Here is a 26,061-nt window from a genome sequence, read left to right on the forward strand (position 1 = left end):
CAGGTGTAGAAGATACGGAAGGATGATATCTTCCTTACACGTCGTTAGGTCATAGTCCTTGAACTTGCACCAGATGCAAAACCTCTTCCACTTGTAAGCATAAGAAGTCCTAGTGGAAGGTCGCCTAACCTCCTTCAGTATGTCCATACAAACTTCTGGTAGATTCAAATGGCCAAATTGCACTAACGCAGGAGCCATGTCGCCAAACTCAAAGACGAGAAGTTGGGGTGCAACATCTGCCCCCCGAACTTCGTGAAAAGGTCCGGCCTGCACGGCAGCCGTATGTGAGGAAGGAGAGACCGGTGAAGCAGGTCCGTGAACCACCACTGCCTGGGCCATTCCAGGGCTATCAGGATCATCCGCGCCCTGCACTGGTACAGCTTAATAGTACCGCCGGAATCAGGGGAATGGGTGGAATCCATAACGCATACCCCAGTGTCCCCTGCTGGTAGTACCTGGAGGCGAAGTCTCAGCATCTGCTGTTTTCGGCGGTGGAGAACAGATCTACGTTTGGAGTCCCCCGCCTTACGAAGACTTCACCTAGTACTTCGTCGTTTATGACCCATTCGTGGCTTTCCTGAATCAGACTGCTCAGTGCGTCTGCCTGAACAATCTGCACACCTAGCAGATGGATAGCCGTGATCGTCAGTCCTCTGGCTAGAAGCCAGCGCCAGATCGCCTGCACCTCCTGCGACAGAGTGCGCGATCTCGAACCCCCCTACTTGTTGAGGCAAGACATCGTGGTCGTATTGTCCGTCTGTACAAGCAGAGAGTTGGTCTGGAAGGACGTAACAAACGCATACAGTGCCAAGTGAACAGCTCTGAGTTCCAGGAAATTGAAGTGATACGTGGACTCCATCGGGGACGACGTTCCTTGTATCTGTCAGTCTCCGGAATGCGCCCCCCCCAGCCGTGGAGAGAGACATCCGTCACAATAGTCTGTGCGGGAATGTCCTCGTGAAAGGGAACCCCTCCGAGGAGATTCCCCGCCGAACACCACTACTTCAGAGACTGAAGAGCATGCAGAGACAGTCGTATCTTGTCGTCCCAAGATCCATTCCTCTGATCCCACTGATCCTCCACGCACTCCTGCAAAGGTCTCATGGGCAGCCGTGCGTGTGGCGTGAGGAAGAAACAAAAGGCCATCGACCCCAGTAGAGCAGACACCGTCCCCACTGTTGTAGATGGAGGGATCATAAGAGCCTAAGCCTTCCGAAGGAGCGATAATCATCTCTCCTCCGAAGGAGACACGCTTGTTGACAGCGTATTGACGGAGGCTTCCCAAGTACTGTATGCACTGGACCGGAACCGGGACAGCCTTGGACAAATTGATGTGCAACCCCAGCTCGTTCAAAAGAACGCACGTCTTCTGGAAGTATGCTTGAGCTTCCGAGAAAGAGGAGGCCTTGATCAACCAATCGTCCAGGTACGGGTAGACAAACACCTCGTTTTATCCTCAGGTGTGCAGCTACCACTGCCATACACTTCGAGAATGTTCTGGGCACCGACGTCAACCCGACTGGCAGTACTGTGTACTGATAAGGATTGACGCCGACTTGGAATCGCAGGAACTTCCTGTGTATGTGTGCAAAGGGCACATGGAAGTACCCATCCTGTAGATCTATGGCACAGAGCCAAACTCCCTGTTGCAGCTGAGGAAAAAACCTGATGCAACTATAGCATGCGAAATTCCTCTCTCTGTGAATCCACTCGTTTGCTTGTCGCAAATCCAGAATGGGCCTGAACTCGTTCTTGTCCTTCTTGCGAACCAGAAAGAACCAGGAGTACAGACCTCTTCCCCTTTGAGACAGAGGTACGTCTCCTATCGCCCTTTTCCTTAACAGGGTATCGGCTTCCGCCTGGAGCTCGAGCAGCTGAAACCGCAAGCTGACCGGAGGAATTGCTGGAGAAGGACTGATGAACCAAAGACTGACTTAGACCCCTTTGTTCGCTGAGGAGCATCAAGCTCTCCCGCGTACGCGCACAATATACTTGTGAAGTATTAAATGCGGCCCGGGACCACAGACTAACCCTGGGAGGAAAAACGCCGCTAGAAAGGGAAGAAGGCCTCAAGCCGTTCTCTAAAAGTCTCCGAGTCAGACTTATGCGGACCACTCACTACCCTCATGGTAACCCAAGGGTTGCCCAAAGAACGGGAGAGTAGATGCACACTGCTGAGCCGTAGGCCGCAGAGACGCCCGACGAATACAAGTATGGCAACGTAGGACAAACCCGCAATACCTGGGGGTCGGCAGGAGAGAAAAAACTCCGCTCCGACACCAATGCTTAGACCTGAAACTATCAGGTCCATAGACTATCTCTTGTAAGGCTTCCCTCCTATCTCTCGGCAGGGAAACCATTAATTTGTGAAGAAAACACCCCCACACAGGGATCTTACCACAATGGCCCAGCAACAGCCGGCCACCGCATGACACCTACATGCCGCCACCCCTGCGACCAAGTCAGGAGTACGTTCGAAACCAGAACCTCCTGGCAGGTGGTAGCGGACCAAAGCGAAGTACCGCCAACCAGTAAAGAGTCAGGGAGAGACTCCCCGTACTCATGGAAGACGCATCCCTGGCAACAAGGCACGGGGAATCGCAGACTGAGGGGCCAAAGACCCCTGAGGTGGTGGATGTGAGAGGGAACCGAGAGAAATCCGAAACATCCCCGGTGGTCTCACCAGTGGTGGCAGAGCAGGAGGCGACCTAGCCGATGAGTAGGTATGCGAAAACTCAAAACTAAGCAAAAGGACCAACGTCCCTCGCTTACACGTGGTGAGTAGCCACAGACTCCCCATCAGAAGGGTTACTCGACGCTGATCAACTGCTCGGCGTCGTGGGTGGACGGTGCCGAGAACACAAAATCCCCTCCTACGCAGAGGGGGCTTACCACGGAGCGAGGCCTGGAACAAGACCCAGGCCGCAAGCGTCGGCAAGTATACTGCGGCTGTAACCCATGACGTCAACCTCACTACGACGTCACCATCATTAAGACAGTGACTGTCTCTACGACACCAACACTCCGACATCAAAATGTCACTACGGTGTAAAACACAGAGATACCGAGCCATCCATAAAGGTGACGTCTGTACCCAAAGGAAGATAGCGGAGCCCAAGCGACCAACGCCCCAAAAGGAGCATCACTTCTCCACGACGTCGAGCATCACTTCTCCACGACGTCGAGCATCACTTCTCCACGACGTCGAGCATCACTTCTCCACGACGTCGAGCATCACTTCTCCACGACGTCGAGCATCACTTCTCCACGACGTCGAGCATCACTTCTCCACGACGTCGAGCATCACTTCTCCACGACGTCGAGCATCACTTCTCCACGACGTCGAGGCACCTCCACGACGTCGAGGCACCTCCACGACGTCGAGGCACCTCCACGACGTCGAGGCACCTCCACGACGTCGAGGCATCTCTACGACGCCGGGGCATCTCTACGACGTAGAGGCATCTCTACGGCGTCGAGGCATCTCCACGGCGTCGAGGCATCTCCACGGCGTCGAGGCATCTCCACGGCGTCGAGGCATCTCCACGGCGTCGTGGCATCTCCACGGCGTCGTGGCACTCCATGGCGTCGAGGCACTCCACGTCCTCGACGCCGACCGGAACCGCGTCATAGCTCAGACGTGCCCTTACCGGGGAGAACCCCAGAGGTTACAGCATGGGACTCGGTAGATGACCCACCCTCTCCTTACCCAGAGGCTGAAGATGCCTTCAAACTCCTCTGTTCTAAACCTGGGAGCCGAAGCTTCCCAGAAAAGAAGTTACAGAGAAGACAGGTGTCAAAAGACACAGGTAAACACAGAATACAAACCTGTGAGCTTCAGCTTTGGTCTTTAGTACAGCTGCAGACAAAGCACTTGTCAGAATAGAAGTAGCAAAAGACAAGAATACTGCAGAAATTCTGCCAAAAAAACACAGCAGAATGAAGATAAAGGCCAAAGACGTCGAGTGAAGCTGTAAAAAAAATAAATCACAAAAATAATATAGAAAAAGCTCAAAAAAGAAGAGCTAATGCTCCAGGGTCCTGCTAGCAGGAGCCGGAAAAAAGAACTGAAGGTGAAAGGGACCTGCAGTGCATTCTGGGATACTGTGAGGCTTCAGGAAAGTTCTCTTAAAGGCACAGTATCCTGTTTTGAGCCACATAATGGCAGCCCATGGGGCTTGTCTGTCCACTTCTTCCTCTCTATCATTCCAGAGGGTTTTGCTGTTACAGGCAAGGTTTTCGCTGTAAGAAAACCCTGGACAGGCTGTGCTGTTTGTGGATTTTTGGTGGAATTTCTAGTCGAAGTACTGGACAGTGTAGCCTGTGGATATAGGCTGCATTATCTGTCTTTAAATTCTCTCTTAAGTGTCTGTGCAGTTCTGCATGTTTTGACAACTTAAGAGATTATTTTTGATTGCTCCGGGGTCAGCGCACATGGGCGGGACTATTCACTAGATTATGATTATACACAGAGATCCCCTACTACAGAAACACATTAGCAGATAGATTCTTCTTCTGCAACTCTACACCTAAAGACTAAGACTAAGTGCTCCTCTTTCTGTTGGGTTAGACGGCAACCCTCAGAGGCATTGGGTATGTTGGGAGAGAGAACAGGCCCCTGTAGGGCTCAGGAGAACATGCAACCCTGCCTCAAGTAAACCACAGCAAGCTGTATATTTTTATTGATCTTCTACCTCAGCACATATGATAATCTATTGTGTGCACCGGGGTGTTCAGGAGGGTCACAAATTAGTTGCACCCTCCTTGCCTCTTTAATGAGCATCAATACCATTACATAACAGGGCTGTAGGGAGCCCTCAGTGGTGGCACGGATACCATTCGTAGTGGCAAGGTAACTTTTTTACCCATCCATACCAGGGAGGAATGTCTACTAGAGTCACCAAATACTTAATGGGGTCTGCTAGTCTTCTACAGCCTTTGCCCATCCATGTGGGTAAAGGATTTCACAAGTGAGTACAGTTTTGTGTGTCTATGGGGCATGGGAGTTATAGGTGACCAAAGCCATACTGGGAACCATTTTATATTGGTTACATTCAAGTGCTAGCCAAAATGAAGGTTTTGAAGAGAGCCCAGACAGTAGATGTGAATTGCAGGACTCTCCCAAGAATATTCCATTCTATTTGTTGGCAAACCACAATGTGGCTGTGTTATCAATAAGAATCTGAACTGAATGACTGTTTAGGGAATACAACAACAACTTGAGGGCCTGGCGTATCATTTGAAGCTTGGGCAGATTGATGTGAGATTTCTCCTCTGATCTACAAGGCACTGGGATGACTGCTCCAACAAAGGTAAGATAATTAGATTACCATCAAGAATACTGCTGGTGGAGGGCAGAAGGATTTCCTGCATACATTGTGGTTGATCTACATCCATCACAGAAGGTCTTGAGCGGTTCTTTGGATATCAGTGTTTTCCATCAGGACTTCCCAGTGCTGAACCAACTAAAAACATAGGCATCACTGGACTGCACACGTGCCATCCAGTGAGGGGAACCAGCAAGATGCATGAGGCAAGTGAGTCTAAAAGTCACATGACAGTCAGAGCTCCCTCCAGAAACATCAGGACCCTAGCCTGAATGTCCTGAACTCTGCAGGGAAGCCTTTGGAAGAGAATATACAACCGTACGCAGACGAAGAGGAGATGCTGAGAGGTGTGATTTTGAGAGGTTGATGAAAAACCCCAGATCTATGAGGTGGAAGATCCTGATCTGCAGGTGATCTGATGTGGGTTCATTGCTCACTTTGTCACTGGATTCGAGCTAGCCTGGCAGATGAGGGGTGAAATCCTGAAACCGGTCCCAGGGTGCTTGCTTCCGGTCCAGGGAAGACCTGGCTTGGCATTTCGGGTGGGTCTGTTCCCATGAGGCACAGGGTCGAGACTGATTTCATATGCCTGGTCTGAACTGGGGAGGAGAAGTGAGCTAGAGAACGATGATGGATTAAACCCAGATCTGTGACTGGTGGTGAGTGTATGAAAAGTTTCAGTGCTCAGTCCATCATCTCCTTGTGTTTGCTTAATACATCCTCAATGTCTCCTTACAGTGGAAAGTATCCAGAAAACAAAAGCCCATAACAAGACTGAGGACACCATCTTTTTTTAGAACAATAAAATAGTGGAAGTAGTAGCATCAGATCCACCTCAGATGAAGTGTCCAATCCACTGACATTCTGCAGTCAAATAGTCGCTGCTATGCATTCTCAACGAGAGAAAATGGTATGCCTCACTGCTGTGACCATCTTCATAAATGATAATGCGTATCTAAATCACAGCCAAAAAGCCCCTCATGCCTGCCATATTAGTTATCATTAGAACCTATGTCAAACATGCTTGTAGTGCTAAACAGATGGCACTGTAGTGCTGCAAAAGTGGTGCTAAACTCCAATATTCTGAAGTGGATAAGAGAATTTAAGTTGACCATAGGCCATGGATTGATCCTTTAAAATCATCCCACTACATCGTTCCAGTAGAGGTATGTTAATAATGTCTCTTGTGGAGCTTGTGGTGGAACAGTTCTTACACAGTAGTTTCTCAAATTTGGAACACCAGTCTACACCACTGTGAAGCTTTAGTGAGATCCACAGGAATTGGTTAGTTTACTCCACTTGAGTTAACACACCCATAATCTCACCCAAGTTATTACAGGAATACAGGCTGCAAATCACAGCAAAGCAAAACTGGTGAGTAGGAGAAATAGAACTGCTTTTTATTTACTGTCCGGCTAAAATAAATAGTGTTGATGATACAATCTACAGCGTACTATGTTAAAAAAAGTCTCCCCTCTTTTGTCTATGACTACGCCTGGATAAGTGGAATCTTCCCAATATGATGACTCGTTTGAGTTTACTCAAAATTCCACAATAGTAGATGTTTACTTGCAGCTTAGAGATGCTTCGCCCCCAACTCTGAAGTCTATGAAGTAATAAAGTAAGTGTAAACGTGCCATTGTGATTAAGGTGATAGGATAGACATTATTTATTATGGATTTATCGCGATTTTTGTATTGAAATTAACAATAAACAGATGAATGGTAAACAAAGGAAGGTTTCAATATTACCATATGGTTGTAGTGCTATATTCAAAATTCTTTTATTGCAACCAATGAAATGTGACATCAGTTAGCAAGCAGGTCCAAATAGTTGTGTCTTTTACATTTAGTATTATTGTTCGGTAAGGCTCTCCATAACCAAGCCAAATACTTCAGAAGTAAACTAGACAATAGACTTATTATAGTAACCTCTCTAACTCTAATTTTGTATTTGGCTTCCCCAATATGGTGGTGCTTGCACATGAAAAAGAATATCATGGAACGTGAGATCATAGTGAGTGTAACCACAAGCAGCCAATGAGAGCAAACAATCAGCTTTGCCCAAATGTTACCAAATACTACAACATTTAACACAGAGTATACATTTATACTAACATTGCACTACTGTATGAGCAGAATATTCGGAGAATGCTAAATGTAACCAATCTATAAGAATGGTCTAAGGGAAATACATATTCTACAGTTCCTTTAACTAACATAAGTTCATTAAAGTGAAATGCTCATTATTATTAAAGAAAATACATGCACATCTATACATGCCAGACAACTGCAAACGCAAGAGCAGTGCTTCATTATGGACAGAATGTAAACTACAACTACTGAAAAAGAATGTTGTTACCTTCCTTCATTGACCAGCTCTATGAAAGCAAGTCCTGCATTCTTCTGAATGGAATTCTGCCATTCCTGTAAGGAGAGGAGTATGCGTGATTAAAACAGAATTCACTGTATTAATAATGCCTGAACAAAAGACAAGCAAGAGACATTAATTTCCTTGTGAAACATCACAAACTATTTTAATTTCAAGTATATTATTTACATTTGCTATTAGCTAACTGTTGTTTTAAAGGCAGTTAAGTTAATTTTATTTATCGTTTTATTACTATACTTGTACTAATTTTGTCCAACTATAGAACAGGGATTTATCGTGCAATATATAGAAGAATCAAATATCAATCTGAGGCGAACCTATACAAATTTCAAAGAATTTTGAAAATGCACCTTTTCTACTCAGCCTTCAGCTCATGAATTCATCACTTATTTCACACCTCGCATTCTGCTCAGTATCATATGAGTTCTATTATCTAACGTGAACGGTAACACACATGAAGCCACGGTTTCCTCCTTGACAAGGAGTGAATGCCGAACGGTTCATTTGCTCATTGTTGCATTCTCATATTATTAACTAGGAGATTTTACAGACCGGACTCTGCATTTTGTGTATTAACTCTTTACTCAATTCCATTTGATCTGTCTGCCCCTATCCAGCGTTTTGATGCATCAGGTAGGGATTACACACATACATTTCTTTTTAAATCAGGGAGATTAGATGATCTGCCAGAATCCCACGATATTGAGTGAAGTGCCAAGGCTGGATTTCAAACCCAGGACCCCAAGTGCCAAAGCCAGTAGCTCTAGTTGCAAGGCCACATCTCCTCCTAAAATATATATGCACTACCAAGTTGCATGGGTTTCTTTAATAACTTACTAAAATGTCATAATTCTGCAACAAATGTACAGTTCTGGGAATTCTCAAGTGTATTTTCAGAGGTCTACAGGATTATAGCATTCAGTGATATTTGTAAGCTTTTACTAAGGATGTTTATCTACTAATATGCACATCAAGAAGGGCCTCTGATTCCACATTGGCACGTTAGATAAGACATACAACTTGGAAGGCATCTTTTTTCAGCGGCAGCGCTATTTCTATGTTACATGTTGCACAAGTTACTACTTTTGTAACGATATATCTGTAAGAGACATTAGTTAGTGATAGATTCCTTACCTTAGAATAGCCCCAGGCGTCAGACTGGATTCAGAAAGTTTTTTGTCACCAGCACTCCTGCGCATCGATAGGTGGCGTCATGCGGCACCGTGTCAGTCGCTGGCGTCGTAAGCGCCAAGATGACCTCACAGAGACTACTTAGGCGCCACCCATGCACGCTGACGTCAGTTCTGTACACGACTTTCCACGCCAGGAACGCAGAGCCATGCAAAAACCCGAGTACTGGTACCATGAAACTAGGGCCCTGAAAGGGATGACCTTAACCCTAGAAATCAGTTCGTAGAACGGGGAGGATGGGTGGGGCAGTAAGGAATCTATCATTAACTAATGTCTCTTACAGATATATCGATACACAAGTAGTAACTTGTGCATCTGCACGAGACACCTTAGTGATAGATTCTTTACCTTAGAATAGATACCCCAGCAATACCAACCCCAGTGGTGGGTCTGCAAATAAGATTACACCGGAAAGTCACAGAGAACAGAACAGCCAAAGAAGCAGTCTCTCCGGACGTGACTGTCACGGCAGTAATGCTTGGTAAACGTGTGCAGCGAGGCCCAAGTAGCTGCCTGACAAATGTCCTGCAAGGGAACGCCGCATCTCAAGGCAGTAGTGGCTGCTGTTGCCCTGGTGGAATGGGCACCCAGGCCCACAGGAGGCTCCTTCTTAGCCAACGAGTAACAGGCCTTGATGCAGAGAATGACCCACCGAAAGATGGTCCGTATATGCACGGCCCGGCCATTTTTGGCACCCACGTAGCCAACAAAGAGCTGGTCATCCACCCGGAACTGTTGTGTGCGGTTCAGATAAAAAGAAAGCGCACGTTTTGGGTCCAGACGGTGGAGAATCTCTTCCTCTTTTGAAGGATGCAGAGGCGGAAAGAAGGTGGGCAAAGTGATGGTCTGCCCGATGTGGAAGGGCGTGACCAATTTTGTCAAGAAAGAAGGACGGGTCCTTAAAACCACCTTATCCGGATGAACAGAAAGGAAAGGAGGTTTGGAAGAAAGGGCCTTGAGCTCACTCACTTTTCTGGCAGAGGTGATAGCTACCAGGAAAGCCGACTTGAGAGTCAGAAGACGCAAAGGACAGTTATGAAGGGGCTCGAAGGGAGCGCACATCAGATATGTCAAGACAAAGTTTAAGTCCCATTGAGGCATAATGAACGGCACGGGAGGAAACGTGTGCGTAAATCCTTTCAGGAAACGGTTAACAACTGGAGACTTTAAAAAAGAAGGCTGATCTGGAAGCCATAGAAAGGCGAAGATGGCCGAAAGATAACCTTTGATAGTGCCCAGAGCAGAGCCCTGCTGGGCCAAGGATAGGAGGAAAAGAAGGACCGCAGAAAGGGGATCCACAGCCTTTGCTGTGCACCATGCCACAAACTTGTTCCACCTGCCGGCGTATACCTTCTTAGTGGAGGGACGCCTGGCTGCCAGAATGACATGACAGACTTCGGGAGGAAGATTGAAAGCTATCAACTGTCGCCGCTCAATCTCCACGCATGGAGGTGGAGGCTGGACAGGTTCGGGTGGAGGATCGTCCCTGCTGCTGCGACAGAAGATCCTCCCGAAGAGGCAGTCGGATCGGGGGATCGATCGCCATGGTGAGTAGCTCGGGATACCAGTATCTTTTCTTGCCCAATCCGGAGCCACAAGAATGACTTTAGCCTGGTCACGCCGAATCTTCTTCAGCACTCTGGGCAGAAGTGGTATAGGTGGAAAGGCATACAATAGACCGCAACTCCATTCGCGACGAAAAGCGTCGCCGAGCTAGTGCCGGCTTGGAAATTCCAACGTGTAGAACTGATGACATTGCACGTTCTCTTCGGTGGCGAGTAGATCTAACCAAGGCTCTCCCCACAGCTGAAAGAGACCTTAAGCCACGTCCGAACTCAGACGCCATTTGTGATCCATCAAGCACCGGCAGCTAAGTTCGTCCGCCCTAAAGTTCAGAGAACCTGCCAGGTGTTGAACCACCAAGGTAATGCCTTGATGTTCCAGCCATGTCCAGAGGCGCACAGCCTCCTGACATAGGGTCCAGGACCCCACCCCGCCCAGTTTTTTACAATACCACATGGCGGTGGTGTTGTGGTGTTGTATGTGAACATCTGCACCACACTTCCCCAGACAGAGGGAAGGAATGCCTTTAGTGCAAGTCAGATCGCCCGACGCTCCAAAAGGTTGATATGGAGCCGTGACTTCGCCAGAGACCAGAGGCCTCTGATCCCCGCCTCTCCCAAGTGGCCTCCCCATCCCAGGAGTTAAGCATCCTTCACCACTGTGTGCTCCGGTTGAGGAAGGGAGAGGGATCTGCCACTGACCCAATCCCGATTCGTGAGCCACCACTGCAATCGTCGTGCAGTGCCCTCTGAGATCTGGACATCATCAGACAGGTCGCCCTGATGCTGCGCCCACTGGAACTTCAGGTCCCACTGCAGAGCCCGCATATGCCATCTGGCACGTTGCACTAGCAGGATGTCATCAGGCCCAGGGGGCTGAAACCCGGGAAAGAGGCCGAAAGATCGGAATCATAGACTGAATATCCTGGACTTGCTGCTCGGGAGGATAAACCCGAAACCGTGTCGAATCCAGAACCGCTCCGATGAAGGGGAGCTTCTGAGAGGGACTCAGATGCAACTTCTGCACATTGATGGAGAACCCCCAGCAAGTGCAGGAGGTCGGCCATAGTCTGAAGGTGGGTGACGACTGCCTGGGGCGAGCCCGCCTTCAACAACCAGTCGTCGAGGTAGGGGATGACTGACACCCCTGACCTGCACAGGTGAGCTGCGACCACCGCCATCACTTTCGTGAACACCTGAAGGGGCACTGGTAAGGCCGAAGGAGAACACGTTAAACTGAAAATGCTCCTGGTCTACCGTGAACCGCAGGTAATGCCGGTGGGCCAGTAGGACGGTGATGTGAAAATATGCATCCTGCAAGTCCAACGCTACCATCCAGTCTCCAGGGTCGAGGGCAGCCAAAACCTGAGCCAGAATCAACATCTGGAACTTCTCTTTCCGGAGGAAGCGATTGATGTTCCTGAGGTCCAAGATGGGGCGCAAGCCCCCTTTGTCCTTCTTGGGGACCAGAAAGTAGTGGGAATAACAACCACATCCTACTTTTGGCCCAAGAAAAGTGCTCGATGGCCCCCTTGGCCAAAAGGGCCATGACTTCCTGTTGGAGAAGCGCAAAGTGATTCCGCGACATGCGGTGGAACTGAGGTGGCATGGCTGGGAGTAGACTCGAAGGGGAGGGAGTAACCCCTCCGGACGAGTTGCAGCACCCATCTGTCGGAAGTAACAGAACGCCAGTGGGGGAGGTGATGTCGAATCCTGCCGCCCAATGGCGTGGGCTGCACCCCAAAGCTTGGACTAGGAAGGCTTTGAGGCTGATGCTGCGGGAGTGGAGGTGGACTGACCTGCACGTTGGCAACGTGTGCCGCAACGGCGGCCTCCACACCCACGGCCGTGCAAATTTTGGTTCTGCGCAGGCTTCTGGCTGAACAAATGTGCAGAGGCGCCCCTTCCACGAAAGGTAGACGTGGCCAGGCGTGTGGTGGAGAGACCTAAGGACTTGGCCATAGCTCGAGAGTCCTTGAAACGCTCCAGCGCACTGTCAGCCATATCGCGAAACAGGCGAGTACCATCAAAGTGCATGTCCATGAGGGAGCTCTGGACATCTCCCAAAAATAGAGTGGACCGCAGCCAGGCATGCCGACGCAGAACCAATGATGTGGAGATTGCTCTCCCTAAAGAGTACGCGGTGTCCAGCCCACACTGAATGGTAAACTTAGCGGAATCCTTACCCTCGGCAACAGCTTGGGAAAGGACAGCCCAAACCTCTTCTGGGCACTGGGGCAGCGTCTGCGCCACTGTGTCCCACACCGCGTGAGAGTAGCAGCCCAAAAGGCATGCAGTGTTGACTGACTGCAGCCCCAGGCTGGCAGAGGAAAATAACCTTTTTCCAAATTGCTCCAACTTTTTCGATTCCTTATCCGGCGGGGCGGTAGGGAACGCAGTTTGTGAAGTGGAGGCCTGAATGACCAGGCTCTCCGGAGTCAGATGATTAGTTAAAAAGGCAGGATCACCCGGTGCAGGGCGATGTCCATTGGAACCCTCGTGGCTGGTCTGGACCAGGTGCCCATCAAAACATCAGTCAAGGCGTCATTGAATGGGAGCAGAGTAACTATCGTCCCATCTCCCTTTTGCCATTCTTGGCAAAGGTGCTTGAGCGTCACGTTACTCGTACCCTGAGCACTTTTGTGGAGATGCACGGGGCCTTGGCCCCCCGCCAAGCCGGTTTCCGCCCCGCACACTCTACGGAGTCCGTGGTACTTTCGGTCCTTGATAACCTCAGGGAGGGAATGGATACCAACAAGACCCAGGCCTTGGTCCTGCTCGATCTCTCAGCCGCCTTTGACACGGTCGACCATACCATCTTACTCTCCCGTGTCAGGGCGGCGGGGATCGGAGGTACTGCTCTGGTCTGGTTATCCTCCTTCCTGAGGGACCGCACCCAGGCTGTTCGCCTGGGTGACTTTACTGCGGATTTCCGCAGAGTTCAGTGCGGGGTCCCCCAGGGCTCTTCTCTTTCTCCCCTCCTGTTCAACCTTTACATTGCTCCACTTATCTTTTCTTTACAGCAGATGGAGGTCGCAGTATATAACTATGCTGACGACCTCCAACTAATTTTTGATTTGTCTTCCTCTCTATCTTCTATTTCTAATTTTCAATCTATTATGACCCACATCCGTGACTGGATGAACCACAACCATCTAAAACTCAACCCAGATAAGACCGAGCTGGTGTTGACGGGTGGTTCATCCAGCCCCTGGTCTTCTCTGTTTTGGCCCCTTTCCCTTGGTTCCTCTCCTGTCCCCTCTTCCTCTGTTAAAACGTTAGGTATCAAACTCAATTCTCAACTTACTCTTCACTCCCAGGTTAGCTCTGTCGTTTCTTCTTCCTTCCTTTCACTGCGTACTATACGCAAGGTGTCCCGCTTCTTTTCTTTTCACGCCCTTAAACTGATCACCTTGGCGATGGTCATCTCCCGCCTGGACTATGGCAACGCCCTATATGCCAGTATACCTGCATACAGTCTTAGGCGGCTGCAACAGATCCAGAACCAGGCGGCCCGCCTGGTGTTCAAATTACCAAAATTTCACCATGTCACTCCCCTCCTTGAATCTTTACATTGGCTCCCCGTTCGTGAACGTGTCCAGTTCAAGCTGGCCTCCATCACCTTCCAAGCTAGACTGGGCACGGCACCGGTCTTCATCTCTTCTAAGATCACTCCCTATGTACCCGCCAGAGACCTCCGTTCTTCTACCCAGGCCCTTCTCACGGTCCCGCGCTTTCGTAGGAAGAAATGGGGCGGCTCAAAATTCGCGACCCTTGCTCCACTCCTCTGGAATTCCCTACCCCTTGAGCTCAGGACCATGACTCATTACTCCCAATTTAGGAAACAACTTAAGACTCTTTTGTTTTCTAAAGCCTTTAATTAATTAATTTGCTTCCCCCTAAGCCTGAACTGCTCTACTTTCACATTGGCCAGTCCACCCTGTTTCTGTAAGTTGTAGCGCCATGAAGCCGCTGGCGAACGTGCGCTTTAAAAATAATTTTAAATTCAAATTAAATTCAAATTCAGAGGTTCCGTAGAACTTCCCGCCGGCTGAAGCACTTCAGTAAGAAGGTTGGTTTTATGAGAGATAGTAGGCAGATCGAGGTCAAGGGCCTCAGCTGCTCTACGGAGCACCGCAGAATAAGTAGTGCCTTCCTCCATGACAGCGGGAGGAGACATAAAACCCTTCTCAGAGGAGAGGTCAAGGCCACCTGCATCCTCCAATTCCCCTGCCCACTCATGTTCAGACAGCACTGCCGTGCAAGAGGGTCCTCTGACCCCTCCCAGTCATCCCCCTACTCCAAGGCCAGAGGCATAGGCGGCGGGGAGGAACAGGAGTAAACGGTCGGCGGCGATCTGCTCCATGTCTCAATTTGGGTCCCAAGTCGGGGCAAAATTACCAGGAAACTCTGGCAAGGGCGGAGGTAGAGCGAACGGAGTCCACTTCGGTGCCGGGAACGGAGCCACAGGGGTCGCCGGAACCACTGGCAGAGGGCCTTGGGGCGCCGAGGCAGGCGCCACGGGCTGAGGACCTGGCGGAGCCAATGGCGGGCAAGGGCCCTCCATAGGGACCGCGGGGCCCAAAGGTGCACCGGCCGGAGCCCTAGGCCTGAAAAGGCGGTCCATGGCAGCAGGAAACTCTTGCACCTGGGCTAGTCGCCGACGGACCCGGATAAGGTGGGTAGGCCGCTGGACTCCTAGGCTCCAACAGAGCAGCAGGAGAAGAACCCCTGGCCCCCTCATCTGCATCCAGAGATCAACGGGGGACATCTGAGAGCGAACACGCTTCTTCAACTTCTTTTTGTGACGTTTCTTACCCTATTCCAAGGGCGAAGACTTAGACCCCGAGGAGCGATGATGATGGCTCCGCAGACGGTCCCTTGAGCGACCCCTGGACCTCGAACGGCGCGGAGACGACGGCCAAGCCTCCAGCAGCTTTCGGGACCGCTCCCGCAAAGCCTTCTGAGCCATGGCCAGACAGTCGGGACATGACCGAGAGTCATGGTCGCACTCCAGACAGTAGAGGCAAACATCATGGGGGTCTACCACCGACATCGTACGGCGGAAGGACCCACAAGATTTAAATCCAGACATCCCTACTTGGCACCAGGAGTCAAAGACTCAAAAAGAGGAGAGACAAAAGTCTCAAAAAAGTTAGTCAAACAGTGACTAGGGTACGTGCTCTAACCGGATCTGCACTTGCTGGCGCGGACAAAAAGAACTGGTGTCAGCGAGCATGGGTGGCGCCGAAGTAGTCTCCGTGACGTCATCTCGGCGCTTTCGACGCCAGCGACGGAGGCAGAGCCGCATGACGCCACCTACCGACGCGCAGGGGTATTGCTTACGAAAAACTTTCCGGATCCAGTCTGACTGGGGCTATTCTAAGGTAAGGAATCTAACACTAACGTGTCTCTTTCTGATACTGTTACTGTTTCTAATAGTTATGTGCAATACTGGACTCCAAAGATAAATAATAATACAGACAAGCATTGGTCTGTATAGAAGACTAAACTTTTGTTCTGCAGAGCTAAGTAAATACCCTGAGGTCTACTAGGTTTGAGTACCAGCAGCTAGGTCTCCCAAATCATGGACCTCCGCTCTCCTGGCAGAGGACCACCTGTCCAATTTAGAGATCCCCAAATGCCTGGTGGGCATCTCACTCTCTAAAGTGCAGCAGCTCCACTGAAGATAGCGAACCTTTCTGAGTGCGCACCTTGTTTTTTGTGCTATTCAGGAAAGTTTTGCGAATGTATCTGTTTTGAAAAACATTAATAAAGTACTTTGAAATAAAAAAATTACAAATTTTAAAAAAACAAGCTTCCAAAGCAAGAGTTTGCTTTCAAAAAATGAAAAAAAAACTATTACTGTTGCCTCATGCTCAGAGGATTTTCTCCCTGTGCACTGGTGCACATTTGATATCCCTGCCTGGAAGTACCATGCCTCACCTGGCAATCCCAGGAACAGAACCCAGTGAAGGTCGCCATGCCCTAATCAAAAATTCAATCTGACATGCCATCCTGACTGCTGGTAGACATGTACCAGGTGAGAGGATTCCAACAGCAGAGCAAGCTTAGGCTCCACTGTTAGAAATCCAGAAGTTCACCCCTCCCCCTTTTAAATGCGGTATTTATTTATAAAGTTTTATATAGCGCGACCAATAATCAGGGAAACTGTGAGTTTGGTGGAAACAAACAGCTTTTCTTGGGGAACACGTTGCATACATTAAAAATAACCCATTCTATATTTTAATACATTTATATTCTTGCAGCCTCATTTTTATCGCTGGATGGTGGTGTTAATTGCACTTCTAGCATGCTCTGAACCGCACACATTTGCTATTCCTGCCTTTGTTTAGCACATGTAGCAGCTCCAGAAATCTACATGAGCTAGATTAATGAGAGTAGTACTTGATGAATAGAAGGGCAAAAATGAGGGAGCGTGCCAGCAGTGTAACAACACCCTGACGAGGCACTGCAGATCTCTGGTCCACACTAATAGTTATTATGGGTCACTATATCAGAAGTAAATTCCAGAGCCACACTTCATGCAATGTGCACTCAAACAAGCAAACACTGCCTTGAATTTGTCCTAAAGGCAGACATTTGTACTATTCTGTGCTTACATGGATTGCTACAAAACAGAGCCTCTTGATTATCATTCACTGCTCTAGTGGTTTCCTTGCTATACCGGGAGGTGAAGGAAATAAAGATAATCTCAGTAAACACACACACAGTAATTAAGTAACAGTGCAGCGTCTACAGTACAGGGAAAAATAACCCAAATTAGCCCACAGTCATAACAAATCCTAACCAGTGGCGGCTAGCACGGATCTGGCGTGGTGCGGCAGTCAAGGAGGTGAGGAATAATTGTAAAAAAAAAAATCCCTTACCTCTTCGCCGCTCTGTTCCACGTCGTCTCTCCTCCGCCGAACAGGAAGCAGCCAGGCTACCCTGAACGAATCACAACGCCGCAATGCATCGTTGTAATTGGCTCCCTAACTGATCTGAGTTCCGTAGTTTGGTGCTCAGACAGGGACTGAGGGCTTGGGCATGTTCTTCATGCAGGCTGTAATGCTAAAGTGCGCACTGTTTGGCAGGCCTGAGAGGGCCGGTCAAAGCATCATGCGCACTTTAGTGTGCACTTCACTCCTCCCCTACTCTGTCAATAGAGCAGTCACACCCTCATGTTGCTGCAGCAGGGATGAATAAGATTATAATAACCGCATTACTATCATTTTATTTTTCCTTTCTTTTACTGCTGCTGTGCAGCAGTGGGGCGACGCTCCTTTTCCTTGGCGGAGAGCCGCCACTGATTCCTTACCATTTACAAGGTTCAAGACAAAAAACAATATGAGAAGTTCTTCACGTGAATACGGTGCAGAGTTGACTTGCAAGTGGCAGAGGCCATCTTTCTGTAGAGTTAATTGGTTACTGCCCACCTTTTGTTAGAAAACTGAACAGGCAGTATATTTCATTTTATTAAACCCTGGAATTTTGACAGTATCCTAACAATCTTCTTATCCTCATGAAAACTGTATAAGTAGACAAATTCAAACTCACTTCACTACCAGCTGGCCACAATAAGGAAACAAGCTACAGCCGAAAGAGTTCAAAAGAGTGCTAATTGATCTTAGAGTTGACTTTCTGGGCTAAATGTCCTTGTTGGACACAGATGATGGCTTTTTTATTTGAAAAAAATCGGTCATGGTAAAACACGAACCAAAGTAAGTGGGTTAAAGGAAAATTATCCAGATTTCCACAAGCCTCGACACTGCTCTAAGGTAACGAGTGGCAAGAAGGATGGCAAATATAGTTTCTGTGATCTCATGTGCATTTGGAATTGGGATATAAACTATTTACGCTGCATACTGTAGGCAACAAATATTAATTTATACTAGCGAGAAACATTGCATTAGCTGGCAAAATCTATTTCCACCCGTTTTTAAAATGTTGACCTATGAAGTAACCACTTACCTGAGAAGGCATAAGAAAATGGCAATACACCACAACGATTTTAACAAATATCATCACATCCTAAGAAGCCGTCCAAAACAATAACTACATCCCGGCGATCAACATCTTCTGCATAAAAAGCACAACAGTCATTGCTTTGCACATTAAATGTACTACTGTTGCATCCAAGACTTAGCCATACTCAAAGAAATCCTCAATTTCGATCTTTGCAAACATGCTCTTCAAGATCTTGTCTGAAATGTATACTTATATATTTTTTTTATGTTCAGAAATGATGAGTAGCAAACGTTAGAGGAATATCTTTTCTGAAAGACAGTAGCCAGGGGGTTCTTCCATGTGGATAATGGACTTGACTTCAGACAGGGCGCGATGTCAAGTTTAAAAGCCTAATTGGTGAGGATGGAGGTTGCCAAAAGTGAAAGAAGCATCATTCAGCATGATATGCTCTGGTATTTCACTCCACTTCACGTGCAATCATCAAAGAAGGAGTTAGTCTAAACAACTTCACAAACCACAGCTGAATGCCAACTTAGAGTTTTAATACTTGTGAAAGAACAATGCTTAATGGTCGTCGTCTTTCATGACCAATTCAGTATTTCATCGCACTGCAATAGCCCTCTGCAACAATTACATAACATTGCTATACCTAGAGTACATAAAAGTCTTAGTTATAACGCTCCCCGAGGTCGTAGTGAAGGAACACATTAAAAGCTTCTTTAGAAACCAGACTACTAATGCAATGAAATAATGGCTCTACACTTTTCAGCACTCGGAAGAGGAAGCACTGTAAAGAAGCGCAGGCCCATCAATAATTTCACGTCTACTAAACTGTATTTAAATGGCAAGATTTTGCTATACAGCATTAGTGCTAACGCCCACTTATAGTTGTCAAGGATTCATTCATAATAGAATCCACAGAAAAACTGCATCATCCACATACTTCGTCGTTTAGTCTAACTGACCTGTCATTCATCTCACCCATAACAATATTTCTGCAGAACTCAAATGAATAGTATTTAGAAAAAGTGGTCAGTCACCACTGACCAGGCCATAGCTTTCCAGAGCGAAATAAGAAAAAACAAGCACATTGCTCAGTTTTGCTGCTAAAGTGGATTGAAAATGGAGTAAGTATTCATACAACTAGGACATTTCCAAATTTTTATGCAATCATGTTAATTCTGCGCTTTACTTTCAGTCAGCTTTTTTCCTAGTTTGAAAGCAAGACATATTGTGCGTCCGACTTCATGTCATTTTCTGGGTCACATAATTTTTCCAATATCCCTAAGAAATTACCATAACCACGTACGCCTGTGTATGTAAACATGTATAGTTTGATCATATGTGTTTTTGACATATGCTTTGTACAAACATATTTATTACTTAATTCTTTAAAAAATAAAGATGTTCTTATAAGTCTGCTTAACAAATGTATATATTCGTTACGGCTAAAATAAAGAAATATATATTTTGACTAGAGACACACACACCCGCCCACCCACCCACCCACCCACCCACACACACACCCACACACACCCACACCCACACCCACACCCCCACCCCCACACCCACCCCCACACCCACACACACCCCACACACCCACACACACCACACACACACACCACACATACACACACCACACACACACACCACACACACACACCACACACACACACACCACACACACACACCACACACACACACCACACACACACACCACACACACACTTATATATCTAAAATAAATATATATTTATTTCAACCATATATATACATATATTTATTTTAACCATAATTAATATATACATTTGTTAAGCAGACCTATAAGATTATATTTATATTTTAAAGTCGTGTGTATATATATATATATATATATGTTATTTTATGCTTTACATGTACATAGGTCACTGCATAGTTTACATACACGTTATTTGATTATATGCTTATGGATCTCTATTTTATTTGATTTAATCTATCACAATGTGTAAATGTGATCATAACAATTGAATCTCCACGTACTTCGCTATTGAAATATTGAAAACATATACAGTAAAAAGAAATATAAATGAACTAACATTTTTTTCAAACTAAATTTCCAAAACAAAACTATACAAGCTTCATGTACACAAATACTTGAAAGTTGGAGTCTCTAACTATTTATCCATACACGTACATATGGAACTTTAAATAATACAACTTTATATTTCTATTATTTTCCATATATATATGCAGCATTCCCTAGAGCGAAAAAGTTGTATGAAAATATGTACATTTTTCCCCCAGACTCTCGACAAATCACCTTCCATGTGTATGTGGGTTTGCATTGTTCCACTAAGCCACCAGACCCGGATTCGTTTCGGCAGTATGGAGCTGAAAATGCGGTGGAGTGATTTATTACAAGTACCACCAGGTGAAGCTGGATTCTGAGGGATACTTCTTGGCATCAGGCTTGGGAGTGGCATCAAGGTAGAGACATACAGCGCTGACTTGGGGACAGTGGTATGCTCCCCTAGTATATATGCAGGAAATGACTCCGCACTAAGTTATGGCGCATCCACATGTACAAAGGGGCAATACTGGGAGCTATTTCTAGGCAAGATGCCCCCTAAAGAGGGTTAAGGGAAAAGCTGACTTTTTCAACCAGAGACCTTCGATACTCAGGGCAGAACAATCACACAAGGAGGAACCTTCTAGAAGCACCAAAGCAACCCTTTCACAGGCTAAGGCTTTGGTAATTAACACTTTACTGGAGAGGTAAAAATTATGGTAATGAGGGTAAAATGTCTGTTTTAGTATTTGCAAGGTTGAGATCGAAAAACAGGATGAGATGGAGAACTTAAACGGTCGAGTGACTCACTCGGAAATGGCCGAGCGCCAACAGGAGGGTAAAGCAGGCAGGTCCCAGATCTTTAGGGAGCATGGGGTCACTACGTTGGCTAAGTTATAAATGAAAATTAAGCTCCTTAAAAATACGGTCATAGTGATAAGGATATCATGCTTGCCCCTGGTGGCTCAAGGAGGTGAGTAAGGTGGTCACTGATGATGAAGTTATTACATGACTTATGAAACAATAAAGGGAGTACCCCCTTAATCCTATACGGGACGGGGTTACAGGTTTATAACAGAGAGAAGTCCCACCTAGTATCTGCTATGTAGCAGAGACTCGATGTTTGAGTCAAAAGACCTTGTGTCTCAGAGTTTATAAAGATTTATCAAATAACCATTAGGCTATAGTGAAGGCAGAAAGTTTGAGTAACCAATGTCAGTGCACACACAAATATATTACTTACGTGGAGGGAGTTCTATGTCAAGAAATACAATCATATAAGTATTTAAAAATTATGTTGCTTTTTATTATTAAAAAAACATGAGAGGAATACTCTCAATCAGAGAAAGAAAAACACAATATCAATTGTTACAGAATAATAATAAAATCAGTTTAAAATTACACAATAGTGTCATAGAAAAACCAAAAAAAGTCGACGCGGCGTTTCTGATATCAGAACCCGGAAGCTGTGTGGAGGAGAAGGCAGGGAGGCCGACACTCGTTTTAAAGAATACCGCTAATTCAAAAAGGCGATTCCAGGCAAAGAGCAAAAAGACAAAATACTGCTTGCCGACTTTTATTTTGAAGATAGAAGCCCCTATGATTGAGATACGCCGACTAAAAAGGTAAATCATTGTGGAATTTTAACCAGTAAGAAAAAGATACGGTGGCCATTCTCCACACAGCTTCACTACTATCCCTGATTTTTATTAACAGGTGTCATTTTTAACTATACAAAGTGGAATCCACAAGAGCACTATCCCTGAAAATAAACGGAGTGGTACTAGTCTCTTGCTTGAACAACATTCGTTATTACATGACTGACAGTCCCTAGAATCCACCGAAGTGCCTCCCTGTGCTGTGAGAGTAATGTGTGCAATCCTAATGGAGCTGGTCAAAAAAACAAGGGGAAACGATCTAGAAAGTGGCAGTAAAAAAAGGGAAAGTTACGCTGCAGGAGTTCCAAGAGCTAGATTTCCCCCCTTTGTTTTCAATGCTTCAGCGCAAACAACAAGAATAGACTATTAACAAAAGGGCTGCTCTACCATAGCAGAGGTGTCTATATGTCTCCTTTCATACGGTGAGAACATTTTACATTCACCAACTTAAAATTATCTAGAGTTTACCGAAGGCCAAAAAAGGATATCAACTCAAGGAAGAACATTAGAGGGCTGATACGATTAGCTTTGTTGCGTTGAGACTAAAAATTGGGAAAGTGCTTGAGTTGTCTCGTCATGTTGAAGGTGGAGAGTGTAGTTAACATTAACTGTTCACTATCATATTGTGTTGTATCTCTTTCATGCTGTTCCTCCCCTTCTCCCTTTTTTGTGAAAGGATAGTAGTATTAACCATAGTGTTTCATCTTTAGGGACATATTGGATATACCTATTTGAAGTTTTCTTTTTTTTTAACTGTAATTTGCCACCGCAGATTCAACAATGTTCTGATTTGGTGCTGATTTATTGATTACTTGCTAAGGCCGAATAATAAAAACTGATTCAAAAATATTAACAAGGACTGCAGAAAGAAAACACCATGCCCCATTTTGCCACAGAATAAAAAAGCTTGGGACAGAAACATGAATAAAGTCAATGTGAAGTTCTAAAAGGGCTGGAGTTAAAAGAGTCGAAGCTGCAGAGGAATAGGCCTTAATCCAGAACAAAGATAGGAAGATTCAGGTTGAACGTCAAGAAATTGTAGTCTCCTTTTTAAGTCTCCTTTACCTTTATTCGGATAATACATTATCCATAAAAGTGTGCACATAATTACATACATGGTCAAATGCAAGGATCACCAGTTAAAAACAACGACAATATATACATAGGGCATATATTTAGCAGCATATGTTAAACACATTTTCTAATAAACATAGGGCGTACATCCTAGTTATCGACCAATCTAGCTAAAAGGCACGATGTGAAAGTACACAGGGATCAATAGGTTAATTATTAGCTATATCTCTATATTTACTACAATACTGACATATAAAGGATAATTCACATAATTACAAAATAGCAGTATGGGTTTTAAAGTGCCAATGTGCAAAAGTGCAAAAAATCCTAAAGTGCCAGTGTGCAAAAAGTGCAAAGGGACCTCCTTCCGATCTTATTAAAATGGCATGGCAATATATACATAAAGCATAACTAACGACATTATATTAAACACCAATTTTCTAAAGTGCATACAGCATACATCCAAATTAAGGGATTGTCTTAGTAAAGTGCATCGTATTTAAAATTTACAGTACGTTAAGGATAACCTTAAGTTGGTTTATCAGCAGGGCGACAGACATTTATAAATGGTTTACTTTGGATAAAAATCATGTAAATCCCAAACGGATATAGGGCCGTCTCTTTTTTGGGGTGGGTAAGCTCGTAAAAGGGGGACTATGTTCCTATCTCTAAATTTTACTAGGACAAGATCCCCACTAATATCTTTAGTTTGTGACCCTAGCCAGCCTATCCTTCTAACATTCAGGATACCTCCGTCATGATCATGTACAAGTGGTCTGTTTTTGGAAAGCCAGAATATGACTTTATTTAAAAGTTCCTGACGGCTTTCAAATTTCCCACGACAAGGTGCAGGTGTTCCTGATAAAATGAGAACAAATGGGGCAGCTTCAGGGGGCAAGTGTATCGATTCTAAACTACTTGGGGTTGGGTCATCTCTGGCGGCAATATGCCTATTAAACCCTGGTTTAGGAACAGCTTTAGGTGTGGTAGGTTTTTTATGGAGCTGTGGGGAAGTTTGGGAGTATTTAGTTTGATTAGTAGTCAAAGAAACTTTATTTGAGGTGGACAAATCAGAGCCATTGGGTGTTGCCTTCTTGAGGGTAGAAGGGGAATTAATGGTAGCATTTATCGCTTTTGTTTTGGGGATAGCCATAAGGGGTCTTTCCCCGTTAGATGGATCGTTATTAGGTGGTTTGAGATTGGCTAGAACAATTCTCTCAATCCCCGTTATCCTATCACCCAGGGCGTTGATTTTTCCTACCAATGGTGATATGATAGACTTAAATAATAACTCTATCTGGGACAGTAAAAGTACTTGGTCTACATAAGTCCCATTCTCTACCGTAATTAAGGGGGGGTTGGTGACTGGCGCTATAGGACCATCGCACAATTTTGGTGTGTTTAAATGATTCCCACTTCCAATAATTTCATCATGGTTCCTTTTTTCATTTCTTCCCTGAGGCGAGGCAACATCTTGGGTATTGTCTATTAGAGATGGTAGTAGTAGGTCGCATGGTTTCCTAGTTGGGGAAGAACTGCTAGTGGATTTAACATGGAATGGGGATCCCACTAGGGCATACTTAGTGCCACATAGAGAATTCATTTCCTCCCAAAAAGATAAAGTCTGTGATCTAACAAGGTTCAGTGGGGAAGATTACCTAATGTCTAACAATGGTAGCAGCTCATTAGCTTCTTCACAAAGAGTGGGCAGTGGTCCATTAGTCACCGTGAAGTTTAGGGTCCCCTGTCCTGGGTCAAGTGCATGAGATGATTTCTTATTAGCCCGCTTAAATGACATAGTGCAACCTGCGAAGGAAACAGTCACACTAAACAATAATTAATTGGAGTATATATCACACAAAGTACTTCCACAGGTTGCTTCACCAAGGGGGGTGGCCCGTCCCGTCCTCCTCGGACCTTAGAGGGCCCGCCCTTTGCCCGGGCTTCGCTCGGCGTCCCGCGAAGCGAAGCAGAGCGCTGTTTGTAGGCGCCTCCTGGCGCTTGCGGTGCGTGGCAAATCAGCACCGCCGCTGAGGCAGCCGGGAGTTGCAGTCCCGGGGCGGCGGTGCTGTCTCAACACTGAAGTGACTCCTGGCGGTGGCGGCAGCGGAAGAGGACTCCCCTCGTCCCCCCAGCACAGGTAAGTGATGGCCCCCCCTGCTCCGCCAAGCAGAGCGCTGTTTGTAGGCGCCTCCTGGCGCTTGCGGTGCGTGGCAAATCATCGCCGCCGCTGAGGCAGCCGGGAGTTGCAGTCCCGGGGCGGCGGCGCTGTCTCAACACTGAAGTGACTCCTGGCGGTGGCGGCAGCGGAAGAGGACTCCCCTCGTCCCCCCAGCACAGGTAAGTGATGGCCCCCCCTGCTCCGCCAAGCAGAGCGCTGTTTGTAGGCGCCTCCTGGCGCTTGCGGTGCGTGGCAAATCAGCGCCGCCGCTGAGGCAGCCGGGAGTTGCAGTCCCGGGGCGGCGGCGCTGTCTCAACACTGAAGTGACTCCTGGCGGTGGCGGCAGCGGAAGAGGACTCCCCTCGTCCCCCCAGCACAGGTAAGTGATGGCCCAATTGTAGTCAATTCACTTACCCTCAACGGATCACTAAGTAGTTAAGGGCGGTGACTAGAATAATTTTGATCCACATTATTTGAGACGTGCACATCTTATGTAAGGTACTGTGTACATCTTTGATGATTATGTTGGACTTCCAGTAATACACTTTTCTGGCCCTGATAAAGGCACTCCAGAATGTAATCATGAGCTGAAATAAGCGGACTCCTGTCAGTAGGGTGTGCGACACAAATATTTAATTCAAATTTGTGCAAACTCTGTTTTAGATAAAATTAAGTGAAT

General features: G+C 46.5%; 1 protein-coding gene across 2 annotated transcripts in view; it reads right to left on the bottom strand.

The window, feature by feature from the left end:
• Window positions 1–26,061, bottom strand: part of LRBA (LPS responsive beige-like anchor protein) — a 2,244,423-nt gene that overhangs the window by 1,326,342 nt on the left and 892,020 nt on the right. For both annotated transcript variants that reach the window (XM_078676915.1, XM_078676916.1), the window contains exon 35: window positions 7,689–7,753. In XM_078676915.1, the coding sequence (XP_078533041.1) occupies window positions 7,689–7,753 (65 nt within the window). The remainder of the gene's footprint in view (window positions 1–7,688; window positions 7,754–26,061) is intronic.

This window comes from Lissotriton helveticus, chromosome 2_1 (genome assembly GCF_964261635.1).
Source record: "Lissotriton helveticus chromosome 2_1, aLisHel1.1, whole genome shotgun sequence".
In the NCBI taxonomy this organism is placed as follows: domain Eukaryota; kingdom Metazoa; phylum Chordata; class Amphibia; order Caudata; family Salamandridae; genus Lissotriton; species Lissotriton helveticus.